The following is a 15536-nucleotide window of genomic DNA, read 5'->3' as shown; positions in this document are numbered from 1 at the left end:
TGTGTCGGAAACAGAGAGATGCAAATCATAATAATAACGTTTCTTATATGACATTCCAATGGAGGAGGCCACCAATTAATCCGTTCGGTCACTGATCCGAATGTTAATATCCCTATAACCTTAAATTAGCTGTAGCCACTGCAAATGAGGAAATAGGTTGTACCTGCTATTCACAAAAATTAGCACATTTTACCAGTGTCAAAAACAGAAGAGTTGACCATAATGTTTCTTCCTATATGACATTCTATGCTAATCCGTTCGGCCCCTAATCCGAATGTTAATGGCCCTAGAAGCCATAGCCCTTAAATTAGCTCTAGCCACTGCAAATGAGCTTCTATGCTGTTCGGGTACCCTAAAAGCCTCCATAAATTCTTCCCGCTGCAGTCTTAAAGCCAATGCCGCATCCTCATCCTGGCTTGGCAATGCTGTCCTAATGCCAGCATCTCCTCTATTCAACATTCCAGAAGGTCGAGAAATCCGACTTCTGGTACGATGACTTCTTCTCTCTGCACCCCTGCTTTCAGATTCTGGACTATTTAAGGCTTCAACAGCTCTGTTACGGGAAGAATGGCTGCTTCTTGATGCATTCCTGCTTTCAGATTCTGGACTGTTTAAGGCTTCAACAGCTCTGTTACGAGAAGAATGACTTCTAGTTCTTGCTCCTGTTCCCTGTTGAGGTTGTTGCCTATCTGAGGCAGAAATAGCAGCATCAGCAGCCCCCTTCCTTGCTTCTACTTCTTGGGGAAATAGCAGCTGAATAGTGTTCCAAAGAACTGTGTTCACTGTGCAATATCTCCCATTGCTGCCAAATTTCAGATTATACAAGTAAATCATCGGATAATATGAAATTAATGATACACTAGACAAAAATATTGTTGGCCAACATATCTACCTGATAAGCTGTCTGCACTTGGGGCACCTCTTCCCGCATTTATCAGCCGCGGAACGCAAACATACTTTGCAAAAACTGCAAGAACAGAGAATAAACCATTCTCAGGTCCCTGGTTGAGTTTGCTTATTGAGGACATCTGATAGACAAACAGAGTAAAAAAACGAAATCATCATCTAGTTTGGCTTTACCTGTGTCCACAAGATGTGGTACTCGGCTCATAACATATATCCAAACAGATCTGCCAAGTTGAATGAAGTTAGATGTCAATACTCAAGATAGTCGCATATCATCGTGCCACTAGGATCAGGAAGAAGGAAAGCTAATTATCATGAATGAAGTCTTACTGCACAGGAAAGTTCTTCTCGAAGCCTATCCATGCATGGTATTGCAGCACTTGAGCCCGAAACACCATTGCCCTTGGTGTTCACCCCATCTTCTCTATCCTTCTCTATTTCTGCAGTAGTGTCTGTTTTTGACTCTTTATTCATGTTCTCACTTTCTGTAGTAAGTTGTTAAAGCCAAAGATGTAAAGAGAATCAGAACCCAAAATTTAGTATGGAGCAAAAAACATAAAGAAAAAAGGGAAACAGAGAACATCAAGCGACCTTGTTTTGGTTTTGGATCATCTTCATCAAGATCAAGAACAGCTACCGGGATCGAGGGGGGACTTCTCCTCTGAGCCTTGCGTTTTCTGTAGACACCCCACATTAACATCCCGATTGAAACAAGAATAATAGAGGCTATTCTAATTGAGGAAGCAACAGCAAAAGCACGGCGGCAGAAGGCCATAAACCGCTTCTTTACTTCCATAACCAGAAACCAATAATAGAACAAGAAAACCAAAGCCCTCAAGGCTCAAACTATATTTAAGAAGAACAGAGTTACATACTCGAAAGATTTTCTTCTCGTAAGTGTGGACAGAAAACCTCTTGACCATGTAAAGATAAGGGAAACCCAATATACAAGAAAGGAAAATTTCCAAAACAAAATCACGGAGAAAATAAATCTCAATATAAAACGGGACCACCAACCGGAAACGGAAAATTTTTAAAAAATCCCAGAATGACGACGAATCGAAAAATAAGCATACACGCATAATTGAAAAAATGTTGAGAAGAAGAGATACGGTTGAACCTTCTTGAATTTGTTGGTGGGGTTCTGAAACTCTTCAGATCGGATCTTTTCTTGTGCTTGAAGTGGCGATCGGGGGTGTCTTCAACGATGAGGCTTGCGACGAGAAGCGCCTCTTCATCCCAACCAGCCATGGCGGCGACCGATCGAAACCTTGGACTGAACAAATTTTCATTTTTTGGGCCATCTTCGGTGGTTTCGGCTTGTTTCTGAGATGCACTTTCAGGGTTTTCTGGGCTTTTGTTGGGATACTCTGTGGCCAGCATTTCGTTGAAGCCTTTCCAATAGGGAGAAGATACTGCTTAGTATGGGGGCGAGGAAGAAGAGAGGTGGACGTAACGGTCAAATTTCTTGGAGTGGGGTTCTTATATTTGGAGAGTAACGGCTAGTTTGGGGAGTGTTTCCGTGTTGCAAGTGCAAATTACTTACTGTGGAACTCGTGCTCTCAATTGGTCAAATCTTTCAAGAAGCAGTCGTCATAAAAAAAAAAGTTTTTTCAGAAAATCTGAATCTCTTTTTATTTCTTAGTGGCTGATGTAGGTCGCGCGAAATCAGGACTTTCGGATCGGGTCGCTAGATCGGGTCGCTGGGTTAAGATCGTTGAACCCTTCTTTCGAGTTACCTAAAGTAGATCCTGAGAACACAGCAAACGTGAGACTAGTCGAGAAGCCCTCAGCGATGGCCCTCCGATACTTAAGTTAGAAAAGGCGGGATCCAAAATATGTTAACGAGATCGAGTGAGACCATAAATATGGCAGTAAAAATAAGTGGTGAAAACCTGTTTGAATAATAATAAATAAGACTATTTATACTTGTACGATACCCTCTATGTGTGCGACACGTGACTCCAATGAAAGCGGGCCATGTCACCCCTGTAAAGCCTGCTACCGCTACTGCTGTACTTGTGCACTGGGCTCCACCTGCGCAGTCATAGGATGTATGAAAAAGTGCTAAAAATAGGGGGGTATTTTTGTAATTTATGCATTTTCCCTCATCAGTGGCTTAGAATTAACCCAAAAAAAAATTATAAAACCCTACTTGTCTTAATGTTTTATGGCATTATTACAGTAAATTATTCTTAAAGTAGCATATATCAATATTTTAATGTGATCTATCTTTAACCACTCGTAATGATGATGTAAAATATTGACATAATTACGTTAAGTCAATTGAAATTTTTTTATTCGAATCAAATTTAGTCAAATCAATTCAATTACAGAACAAATATATTATATTTACCATATAATTAATTAAAATTTAGTTTAATTGAATTCGAACTAAAATTTTCCAAAGTCAATTTTGCAGCAAACCAGTTTCTGCCCTAATCTTAAGTTCCCATTCTACACCAAATAAATACTCATGCAGATTCTACAAGTACAACTAGATAACGTATTCACCTTTTGCTATTTGAGATTATACATACACACGAACACATATATACACAATTAATCACTTAAATTATCTATCTCTACGCTACCATCAGACTCGTATGATAAAAGAAAAAGAGACCAAGAAAGAAAGACAAAAGAAAACTCCTACTATTTATTTTCAAACGTTTTTGCTCTGCTCCTCTAACACTCCCATGGTAACAACCCGGTTCTCGGGTTGGTGCAAGTCTCAAGTACCCGGTATCATTAACTTCACAAAATCTAGTAGACCAATCCAATGGCTAAAAGGGTTTGGTTCCCAGACCGGGTGCCTGGTCTTTGGAACCCACATTTCTCTCCTGCTGCCAGTCTGACACATAAGTGGCCACCCTCCTATAGAACTTCTCCTTAACACTTCCCACACTTGGTACTTGTAGTGATTGCTCACCACAACACTTGTATTCATATTCACGTGTCTGAACTTGGGCTTCAGATGAAAATGATGCACTGTATTGATTAATGAAGAATGCAGCGCCTCTGGCTTCACTATACTCTTGTGCCTCTCCGGTGCAGCCAGTCGACATGTATAAGCGGCCATTACTCCTCTTGTTGGGTGCTTTTTCTGGCCTGATGGCCCAAAACTGTGGCACGAGACACGCACCTCAGCCACCTCACGAGGTCTAGACTTATTATTGACAATGTCATGTAGCGATAGGCCTCTTGTGTCTTGATCCAAGGCCACGCATGTCGTGTCACATTATAATTTGACCCCAAGAGCGATTCTAAAACATACTCTATCTCATCATCGCTGTTGTTATCATATATGAACCAGTGTTGGACTCCTATTCGAGCATGGTACATGATCCATTCAGGCAAGAATCCAGCTTGATTTCTCAACATGGTGCAAACGCACATTTTCTGTTGTTTATCACGAGACCTTGGATTTGGGCTGAAGTGATGTTTCAACCGTGCCATGCAACTGAGGGTCCGCTTACCAACGACCCTAACCGAAACCTTAATCGAATCAGTAAAGCTGCTGATACCAAATGTTTGTGGATTGTTCAGGACACTCAGAGGGGTTCTGCACCTGACAATCTCTTGAGCAGCAGAAACGACGTCGGCCCACAAAACGAAGTTTGCCTTCGTCAAATTTCCACCCGTAAACACATTTGAACTTTGAAGGGTCAGTAGTTCTTCCTGACCGTAGATTGAGGCCTTTTATAAACACAATCGAGGAGGTATCCCGATCAATCATTCGCCGATATGCTTAACCGCAAGGGAAACGATCGTGCCACGTCGCCTTGGTGGTGGACACCGAACCATCTGGTGGTTATCGTATTCGCCTCCGACAGCGAGTGAAGTTGGAGCGAGCTCGAGGAGCGGCTGAGATGAGTTGAGGGGTAAATATATACACTTGATGTCATCTCTGGTAAATAGAGAGGCAGACGGAGGATATTTCAGGAAAACCAGCGCCTGGCCGGGGAAAAGAACCGTTTCTCGAATTGAGATCGCCGGAGTAACAGAGTTCTCGCCGGATATCACTCCATAGCCAGAATATTCCATTTGGATGCTTAGTCTGGGGTGATATAAAAATATGATCATATAAAGGAACTACCTGTAAAGGAATTATCTATAAAAATATCATTATATATTTTCATAGGTTAATATCTCATTCTTATACGAATAGTTTGATTAAAAAAAAATTATTTAACCAGTAATAAGTAAATAATAAATTAATTAAAATTAAATATAATTTTGTATGTAATTATTTTTATTAATATTAATAAATTTTAATTAAAAAAATAATGTATATAATAGATAAAAACAAATATCATAAGTAGTTACGTGTAATTATATTAAAAGATTTGGCGTTTGCCATTTGATTAGTGGGCTTTTTTTTTTTATATAGAGCAGTATTGGGCCCATCTTGGCTTGGGAAGATTTTGACTGGGTCAAGTTCAAGGTCCATTATCAATGGGGCCCATTGTTGATGAGGTGAACTATTGACATATGCGGCCCATTACACCTTTCTACCTGACTTGTGCAAATATGAGTGCAGTAGGGTTTCATTATACAGTAAAACCTCTATAAATTAATAACCTTGGGACCATGAAATTTTATTAATTTAGAGAGATATTAATTTATCGATAAATTAATATTTTATTAATTAAAAGAGAGACCTTTTAAATTCAGCAAATTTAGTACATATGTATTGAAAATAAATGAATTCATATATGTTTCATTGATTATATTCATGCATCAATCAATTTTTCATAACTAATTAAATATATTCATGTATAATATCAATTCATTGTATACAATTAACTATTATATTCATAGACACATGTATCAATTCATTGAAATTACTTAAATATACATGTTTACAGTAATTCGTTGCACTTAAATAACTATTATAACCAATTAAATATATTCATGCATGATGCTCAATAGGATAATAAAATAATTTATAACACCCAACCATGTCTCATCATCTAAAAGGCATAGCAAAATCATCCATGAATGATCAAATGCGTAAAGCATTACAAACTTCATATTTTAATAAATTACCTTAATATTTATAATTATAATATTTATGAATTATTAATTTAGAGTTTTAATGGGACCTAATATTTATAAAGGAATTTTCCAAAAAATTATTATTTTATTATCTTATCGAATTTAATGATTTTTTACAAAGGCCCAAGTCGGGACCGGAAGATTTTATTATTTTAGAGAGTTTATTAATTTATAAAGTATTAATTTATAGAGGTTTTACTGTATATGTTGCACCTCAATTTTGAATAACTTGGGCAGTAGAGATGGAAAGGGCATCAGTTTGAGCATCATTTATGTGTTATTGGTTTATGTAAATTTGAAAAGTTTTCGTTCATATATGACAAATAAGAGATAGTAACATATATACCTTAATGATTCCAACAATTATTCAAGAGGTTTAAGTGAGTTGAATCATCATCGATATATGTCATTTTTGATGATTACATCTAATACGATTTTTTTCTTTTCTTTTTGTCATTTTGCGTGTTTTCTATCTGAAATGACTTCTCCTAATAGACAAAGTTAAAACTTTGTCTAAAGATACCTTTTTAACTTAAGTTGGGCATCGAATTTTGGAGCTACCGATGAATATTGGACCTCTACATCAATATAGACAGTAGTAGTAGTAAAGGTTGCAAGTAATTAAAACAAGAGTTGGGTTGCTCCCAACGACAAAACCAGGCAGCCTTGACGCCACCTAATATATATAGGAATCCCATCATTAACAAACATTTTTTCATTTTTGTTGCATATTAATTAATTATTGTAGAATTTGTCAACCAAGAAACAAGGATCCCTTTTGTGTAAATTATTTCTAACTTCAATTAATTATATGCATCCACGCTTTTTAGGCCTTGACCCCATATCACGCTTTTTTCATTCAATCATGTACCTTAGCCTTCCCCCTTTAACCAGCCCCTTTTCATTATTTATGTCCAACCCTGCATCCATTATTATCTCTCAGAATCTTCCCCTCCTTGTAATATAAACTCCTTCCCATCTCAACAAGCTTTACCATCAAAACCTTATATTAATTTCCCCAAACAGTAGTAAAGCCACTAGCTACCTACATCATTCATTTATATATGTATAATCCTTATAAATTTGCTGGTCTCTTCTGTTCGATTTTATCCTCCTAATTAGCAGTTAGTTTTTAGTTGTGACTAATTAATTACAACATGGGAAGGCAACCTTGTTGTGATAAAGTTGGTCTGAAAAGAGGTCCATGGACTATGGAAGAAGACCACAAGCTCATCACTTTTATTCTCAACAATGGCATTCAGTGCTGGAGAATGGTTCCTAAGCTTGCAGGTTATTAATAAATATCATCAATTGTTTTAATTCCATGTATTCATTGTACTACTAATGTTTTTGTTTTAATGATGCATGTACTGATAGGTTTGTTGAGATGTGGTAAGAGCTGTCGATTAAGATGGATTAATTACCTAAGACCTGACCTCAAAAGAGGGGAGCTGTCAGAAATGGAAGAGAATCAGATTATAGAGCTTCATGCCCGTCTTGGTAACAGGTAATCAATGACGCATTCTCATCCTATCCCTCACTCTCTTATCTGTTTGTCTGATTCTTGAGAATTAAACAGTTTGGCTACTTGTATGTTCTTGCAGGTGGTCTAAGATTGCGTCTCATTTTCCGGGGCGAACCGACAATGAAATCAAGAACCACTGGAACACTCGAATCAAGAAGAGGCTGAGACTCCTTGGAATAGACCCCTTAACACACCACCCCATTCACCCCAAACAAAATGTTGATCATGAGCAGAAAACTGAATCAGAACTAATCAAGCGGAGTTTAGGGAATGAAGAAGAAAAGGTTTCTGATCATCAGAATGCAGCTGAATTAATGATAACAGCAGAAGCAGAAATCGATAAGAGTGATGAGAGCAGTGCTGTTCATCTGATAAATAACTACGAGATGATGTGCAGGAGTCATGACATGGACTTGTGGGTGAGAAATCAGGACAGTAACTATTCCACTAATTGTTACAGCAATGAGGATTCAGCAGTGTCAGTGAGTTATCACAACTCGACTGCAGCCGAGTCCAGCAATGTTTCCATTCATGAAGAAAGTAGTACGTCTGGTGATCTGCAGAAATGGGTTGAGAGTGTAGACTCAATGCTGTCATCATGGGATGGATATGGATTCAACCAACTAGACCAACAGCTCTTCTTTTGATGATCAGAGCAACACAATGATTCTTGAACCCACTTCTAATTACTGGTTTAAGTCCATGCATGTAAATTGGTAGTCTTAGTTTAGAATTCCCTTCTTCTTGGTTTGGATTTTGTCAAAGTCAATCTTCTGGTGCAATGCTTGGATCTCATATATTGTACTATGCTTCTATTTCATTTTAGTCCTCCTCCATTGGGTCTAGTTTGGGTAAATTACTTTGACTTTTCATTAAGTTAAGTCAAAATACACAAAACACTTCCTGACTTTTATAACATTATAGCTACGTACACCTCTTGACGTTACAATTGTAATTACAACTTCACTACCTATTCATAGGCAAAGTTTACCACAAACACTCCCTAAAAAATATTACACTACACCTCTCGAAAAATGTACCTATAATTTTAAAAGACAGAAAGTGTTTAAAAATTTTAGCCTAACCTTGGGGATATAAATGTCATTTTCTCTTTTTCTATTAACATACCTCACTAAATCTCAACCCATTTACGTACTTGACCAAAAAAATGGATCAATGTTTACAGGACTACGTTATGATACATGTATTACGCTAATTATTTATTAAATTTGTTTTTATATACATGGCATATATAAACCATATAAAAGATCCAATAAAATTTGTAACAAAAAAAAAAAACAATCCGAACTGCTTAAGCAAAGGCCTTCTGTTTAACGCATGGGTCATGCGGAATTGCATATGAAAATTTCAAGGAAGGCATCATGCCTCTTTCTAGGATTCTTGGCTCTTAAAAGAATTTGATTAGTACAGCAAATGGAGGAGCACGATTACATATAAAAATATGTTTGTTGGGATCATAATTGGATGTATATCAATAATATGTTTTAGTTAATTATTAGCCCAATTAATATATATATATATATATATATAATAATAAAATGCATCTCATTCACGAATAATTTAGATAAAAAGAAAGGACTTATTAATTATAGTAGGTAGCTTGTACAAATATTTAAATACACACATGGTGCTAAAAGGTAAAAATGTCTCACACTTGATAACGAATAAATCAGAAAGAGGTGCATTATGAGTTTTTTCAAGAAATAATTAAATGATCAAAGCTTATCTAAATGACTAAAAAAAAAAACAATTAATTCAGGCACTATTACAATATTGAGGGTTTTTGCCTAAAATGTAATGGTGTATTATTTGTTATTAATATAGAAGCGGGAGTGTATTTGTGGGAGCATGTGGGCGGCGTCATGCTCATGCATGCCTTTATTTTAATTCATCCTCATATATAGATAACTTTATTTTTTAAATAAAAAAATAAGGGATAGATGTAATGGGAAATTAGAAGTTAGAAGTGGTGTATGAATTATATTTATAGATGTCGTAGCAAAGATGGCATAAATTAACATTTCTTTTTAGCAGTCCAATTGGCACCACACCATAATAATAAAAAGACAAAATTGTAGGGAATGTGTACTTGACCTTTTTCCCTTACTGGATCATAAATAGTTTTTTGCCCAAGCCTGGTCCGTCTGTGAAGTCCTATGGGCCTGGATTGGATTGGATTGAAGAATTGGGCCATAAAGCGAAATTTATCGGTGGGAGGTGGGATGATGGGATGGGATGGGCGTCCTCAGACTCAGAGTATTCCGGAAGTTTGATTAGTTGAGAATCTGTTTAGTAGCGGTTACTGGAACTGGGGATTAGATCGATACATACACCACCGTCTCTATACACACTCCCTCCCTTCCTCTGTTACTTTTACCTAAGCTCTCACTCTCCCTTTTCCGGTTTCTCTCTCTACTGTGGAAGAAACACCGTCGAGTTTCTCTGTTTTCTTCATGTATTTACCATGACTATTGCTTCCATTTCTGTGCTCCGCCAGAAACTACCCCACTTCCTCTCCACAGGTTTTCTATGCCAGCAACGATTCATCTCCGCCGCTGCTCGCCACCACCAAAACCCTATCAATGTCAGAAGGCAGCACCAGCACCAGCAACCTCAGAAGAATCTTCTCAGAGCTCGAGAAACCTTTAAGAAGCAGTTCTCCGCTCTTGCTCCTATCCTATCCCCCGACGATGAGCTTCCGCTGACGGAAAATCAGGCAGTCGGCACCGTCGCCTCATCGCAAGCCAATTTCATGCGCGTAGTCGTGAATTCCGCTTCGCAGCCCGAAGATTCTGCAAGTTTGGGGGTGGAGCTGCTGTGCGTGGTGAAGGCTGTCTTGAAGAAAATCAGGAGGCGAGTGCTTGTGGGGGATAAGGTTCTGGTTGGGTCGATTGATTGGGTGGACAGGAGAGGAATGATTGAAAATGTGTTTCAGCGGAAGAGTGAGATTTTGGATCCTCCTGTGGCGAATGTCGATCATCTGCTGGTGCTTTTTTCGTTGGAGCAGCCGAAAATTGAACCGTTTATGCTTACTAGGTTCCTTGTGGAGGCTGAATCTACTGGAATCCCCCTCACGCTTGCGCTGAATAAGGCGGAGCTCGTTGATGAATCGGTATGAAATTGCATTTATACTTGTATTTTTTTCTAAATATTGACCTGAGAGCATAGCCAGTTTAAGTGAATCGTTTCGCAACTGATTAGAGTGGGTCAATGATATTGGACATGTTATGCTGCTTAATTTGAATGATTTATGGCAAACTCTGTAAGTTGTTCTCGAGATCAATCATTAAAGTCCATAAATATAGGATTATTTTTTACTGTATGTAAATTTTTCTTGAGCGTTATTCGATAATGTTGGTAATGCTATTAGCGATACAGGTCTCGCTTTAGTAGTACAGTTCTTACTCCTTTTCTCTGCAATCACATGCTAACACTAATGATCTCAGTGTCATGTTGGTCTAATTGTTTCCTATATGCACTCGAATATCCCTTGTTTATGGTAATGTAATACTGTCCTGATTCCTCATCATTATTGACTTTCTGGTGAAATCAACTTCTGAAGACACTGGTGGAGTGGAAATCTCGGCTTCGTGGTTGGGGCTATGAGCCAGTTCTTTGTAGTGTTGATACTAAACGAGGACTGGATACGCTGCAATTCATTCTGAGAGATCAGACATCTGTAATTGTTGGTCCTAGTGGCGTTGGTAAATCAAGTTTGATCAATGCATTAAGAGGCAATAAAAGTGTTCTTGCGGCTACTGAAGAGGATAATTGGTTTGAGCCTGTAGGTTTTCTCTTTGGTCTATATATAATGTTTTTTTGCTTATTCTGTATTTCTTCATTCTTTAAATTATTTAAAGACTCTCCCCCCACTCGGAATATCACTTGTGCAGATTCTGGGTAGCAAGTGGTTTGAAGAGCAGCGTGTTGGGGAAGTGTCAACAAGGAGTGGAAGAGGGAAGCACACCACTCGAAATGTTTCATTGCTTCCATTGTCTGGAGGAGGATATCTTGCTGACACTCCCGGATTTAATCAGCCTAGTTTGATGAAAGTAACGAAGCAATCCCTTCCGCAATATTTTCCAGAGGTTTCTGCTATTAACTCTTCTTCTATTCTCTTAGTTCTATGCATCTATCTGTCAATTAGCCACTATATCTACCTTCAGTTTTCAAACTGAGTGACTGATTCATTTTTCCTTCTCAGATCCAAAAAATGCTGAAAGACAATGGACCTGGGAAATGCTCGTTCAGTGATTGCCTGCATCTAGGTGAACCAGGGTGCCTTGTCAAAGGTGACTGGGAAAGATATGCATACTATCTTCAGCTTCTTGATGAGATTAAGATTAGAGAGGAGTTTCAACTGAGGACTGTTGGAACGAAAAGAGAGAGTGATGTGAGGTATGTTCAACGCAATCACAGTTAAATATATTCTTCGCCACATCGCATAAGTTACATTGAGTTTGAAGATCAGAATTTCTGAAAGCTGAAATAACTGAATCATGCATGCTTATGAAAAAGTTAGATACATTTCTGTTGCCAAAGCTTTTACTTATAGCATATTGTTTCTGAATTTTTTAAATTGCTATACTCCCTGCATTTTTCCCCCAAATTGCGTTATTTTCTGTTCTGACTTCTGGAATGGAATTTGGATTAGGCTCAAGGTTGGAGAACTGGGTGTCAAGCAAGCTGAACCAAGATTAGAACCCAAGAAGCACAGGAGACAATCTCGCAAAAAGGTCAACCAGTCTATACTAGATGAGTTGGAAGAACTTGATGATGATGACGAAATGTTGGACGGAGACTATCCTGTTAGGGCAGTAAAAGAAGACAATCAATAAGGGAACTGTACACTTCCGATGGTGTAAGAAATCGCTATGGTGCATGTTGCCTCGAAGATCGTTGTAAATAATCTCAACTTCCTTAACCCTTTTAGTCGATGAGAGTTCAATACTGTTCATAGTGAGGATTTACAAATTCTGAACATTTTGTAACAAGATCAGGATTTATCAGCAATGCCGTTGTCTCACGAGTATCAACTTTCCGTTAGTGAAGTTTATACGGAAAAGCATTGCAAGCATATCAAAGGACCGGTATGGTATTGTGAATTTGGAACCAAGCATCGTAGTTTATTTAAATTTTAATTCGAATTTGCTTTGAATTTTATTTTTTAAATATCGGTAAACTACTTATACACTCTTACATTTTTCATGTATGAAATTGATAAAGCATCATACTTTAAATATGATTAGAAAGAAGTAATGATCAAAATCTATGTCTTAACGCTTTCAAGAAAAGCAACGACACATGTTTTGACGTAGTTGATTGGACCCGGATCTTTGTACCTATACCATTAGGCGGTACTCGGGTCTGGTGAAATTCCTGGCCCGAATCGGCCTATTGACACCCTCCTTAAGAATCTCAACAGATCCTTAGCCCAAAGTGTTCTGCAACAGATCCTTTGGGCCCATATCATCCGATAGTCCAAAGGCCACCAAGTTCCCCTTCAGAAAAGCTCATTAATGATGGATTCCCCCCTATCATCTGGGCCAAATTGTGCCCCGTCCCACGCTCGCTGAGGGAGGCGTGATGAAGAGGACAGTTGACAGCGCGATTCGAAGCGTGAAGACGGTTGCGGAGTGCCCTCGCCTCACCAAGTTTTCTCTTCACGCTCCCAAAATTGTGAGCTCTAATTTCTCTGCCACTTTAATTTTTGCCCACTCACTGAATTTACTACAGAAGAAGAATTGATTGAAGCATCCGATTTCTATTCTAGTATTAGTTCAATCAGGGTAGCTGTAAGACCAACTGAAATTAAGTTGATGATCGTGGACCGGAAAGAGAAGCACGAATCATGTTTTTCTTGTTTGGTTATAATCCTTTTTAATGCGGATTTTTTCACAAGTGTGTGTATCAACTTTCAAGCCTCGCATATTAGTTCTATATACAGACATCTTCTGGAGGTCCTTGGACTGGATTTAGATTTTCCCAGATCGAGTATAATGCTTAATATCAAATGTGATTGAGTGACATAGAAATTGGGTGCTAAACAGTTTCAAGTGTCTATTCTTTAGTCTGACATTCTTTGTTTAGCAACAGAAATTTATGATACATATATATATGCTACTTAAAGACATACAGCACCGAGTTTTCATTTGAGTCATAGCTTTTGTGTTGATGATACTTTCATTATGTTTTGACTGTGTTCTGAACTTCTTTCAGGTAGAGGTGGAATTTGACAACGGCAGTGCTTATAATCTGCCCGCTGAATACTTGAGGATATATAGCCCAGCAGTCGACAGTAAGATTAGATCAATCAGAGGTGAAAAGGTAACTGGAAGACAGTGCTTTATTGTTGGCATTCTTAATTTTAAACGCCATGAACAAAATTGTATAATGGTTGGTAGCTCTGGAGGGGAGGGATCAGCCTTATGATTACACAATAATTCCATACATGGTGGATGAAATTCTCTCATTTGAGGAATCATAGATGTCCGAAATTTGAATTTCTTTTGGTTGTTGGCTGCTCTTTTTCCTTTTAATGTTATGAGGATAACTTGAGCCTTGATCAGGTTATATCTGGGAGGCGTCATGTGGGAATCATGTCAGCAGAACCTGTGGGGAACTATGGGGTGAGGTAATATAATTTCATGAACATAAAGAAGCCATGCGCCAAAAGAATTCCCTATTGATTACTTATAACTTCTTACCTTTGTGGTTGATGTAGATTACTTTTTGACGACTTGCATAAAACAGGGATTTTTACGTGGGATTACTTCTATCATCTTGGTAGCAATAAGTTTTCTCTCATGAGAAATTACATCCAAACTCTAAAGAAACATGGACTGAGTAGGGATCCACCACGGAAGAAGTGATTTTTAGTCTTCAAGTTGTTGAGTTGCATGCTGTTAAGGGAATGAATATGCACTGAGGCTGTAGATGTACTCGACATGTTCCAGTTCACATGATAAAAATGTAACAAATGACCTGTTTTGATACAGAAGGGGGTTTTGAGTTATTTCCTTCATTCATTCTCAAGTTTATCTTTTGTAAACAGGTTTGTAGTTGAAGTACCAATTTTATACACAAATTTATTTAAGATATTTATACGAAGGATTACTTAATCAAGATCTTTACATTAATCTTTGATATTTTTGGTGTAATAAATGAAGACCTATTTTGATCTTCAAGAGGCTTCATGTATATGTTAAAAGTTTTAATGTGGACATTTGATTATTTCTCTTCCAAGAACAAATCTTTTAATTAAGGCCAAAATTTCAGCATAGTGGATTATTACTGTTTATAATTTGTAAAATATTTATGGTTGTACACATAGTATGTACACTTTGGGTTGAATGTCACTTATCTTTTAACATGTAGATCCTATTTATTATAAAATATAATGAAGATGTCGATTACATCTGGATGATTGACATTTCTCCAAGGTAAACAGTTTTTCACCCACCTTGAATTATGTGTTAGGCAGGTAGGGATCTGTTCCAAATCATTTTCAATGCATTTATGAGCAGCAATGTTAAATGTTGATTGCTTCTGCAGAAGGGCTAATGTTCAGCTGCTTCCAAAGACTGATTTCAGAGGTTTGATGTCCTGGAGGAATTAATTTAAGACAACGTAATTGGCTAAATTTCAGGATAGTTGTATCGAACCTGCATCTCTGGCATCACAGACCATTTCTCAGTGAAAGTAATCTCTTGCTTATTATCCCAATACGTAATAGTGTAACTTAGTCTAAGAGTTTGTTTGGTTCAACTGAGAGAAAAAAGAAAGTGAAGAGGGAAGGGGAAAGAATAATAATTTTTTTGAGTTTTGGTGTGATTGGAAAGAGTGTGGATTTTAAATATTTTTCTTTGTTTGGTACAAGAAAAACATATTGACAAGAAAAGATTAAGTTTTGCAATTTTATTTAATAACATTTATCTGTATTTTGTATTAGAAAATAAATGAATTAATATTATACTAATATGATTTTAGTATATCAAAATTTTAAAAACCTTATTAATGAAAA

The 15536-nt window shown here is 37.5% G+C and overlaps 4 protein-coding genes and 1 pseudogene across 4 annotated transcripts; 3 read left to right on the top strand and 2 right to left on the bottom strand.

The window, feature by feature from the left end:
• Positions 1-19: 19 nt before the first annotated feature.
• On the bottom strand, positions 20-2375 carry LOC105177507 (uncharacterized). Its single transcript, XM_088884871.1, has 6 exons — positions 2027-2375; positions 1498-1583; positions 1237-1391; positions 1081-1130; positions 893-967; positions 20-802 (listed from the first exon to the last, which is right to left on the bottom strand). The coding sequence occupies exons 1-6, from the start codon at positions 2287-2289 to the stop codon at positions 250-252; spliced, it is 1182 nt and encodes a 393-aa protein (XP_088740997.1). The 5' UTR covers positions 2290-2375; the 3' UTR covers positions 20-249.
• A 1219-nt stretch (positions 2376-3594) lies between these two features.
• LOC148787050 (glycosyltransferase family 92 protein RCOM_0530710 pseudogene) lies at positions 3595-4953 on the bottom strand (annotated as a pseudogene).
• Positions 4954-6931: 1978 nt separating this feature from the next.
• On the top strand, positions 6932-8343 carry LOC110013184 (myb-related protein 315). The gene is made up of 3 exons (XM_020699247.2): positions 6932-7257; positions 7345-7474; positions 7572-8343. The coding sequence occupies exons 1-3, from the start codon at positions 7125-7127 to the stop codon at positions 8137-8139; spliced, it is 831 nt and encodes a 276-aa protein (XP_020554906.2). The 5' UTR covers positions 6932-7124; the 3' UTR covers positions 8140-8343.
• A 1416-nt stretch (positions 8344-9759) lies between these two features.
• EMB1688 (Minichromosome maintenance (MCM2/3/5) family protein) lies at positions 9760-12671 on the top strand. The gene is made up of 5 exons (XM_011100507.3): positions 9760-10625; positions 11076-11297; positions 11407-11601; positions 11718-11911; positions 12168-12671. The coding sequence occupies exons 1-5, from the start codon at positions 9978-9980 to the stop codon at positions 12349-12351; spliced, it is 1443 nt and encodes a 480-aa protein (XP_011098809.2). The 5' UTR covers positions 9760-9977; the 3' UTR covers positions 12352-12671.
• A 359-nt stretch (positions 12672-13030) lies between these two features.
• LOC110013156 (Myb domain protein) lies at positions 13031-14617 on the top strand. Its single transcript, XM_020698962.2, has 4 exons — positions 13031-13192; positions 13733-13840; positions 14083-14147; positions 14238-14617. Exons 1-4 carry the CDS (start codon positions 13100-13102, stop codon positions 14383-14385), a joined length of 414 nt encoding a protein of 137 aa, XP_020554621.1. The 5' UTR covers positions 13031-13099; the 3' UTR covers positions 14386-14617.
• The last annotated feature ends 919 nt before the right edge of the window (positions 14618-15536 follow it).

Source organism: Sesamum indicum, linkage group LG9 (genome assembly GCF_026168435.1).
Source record: "Sesamum indicum cultivar Baizhima isolate 11 linkage group LG9, ASM2616843v1, whole genome shotgun sequence".
NCBI classification, from domain to species: Eukaryota; Viridiplantae; Streptophyta; class Magnoliopsida; order Lamiales; family Pedaliaceae; genus Sesamum; species Sesamum indicum.
This window is presented reverse-complemented; position numbering and strand designations above follow the sequence as displayed.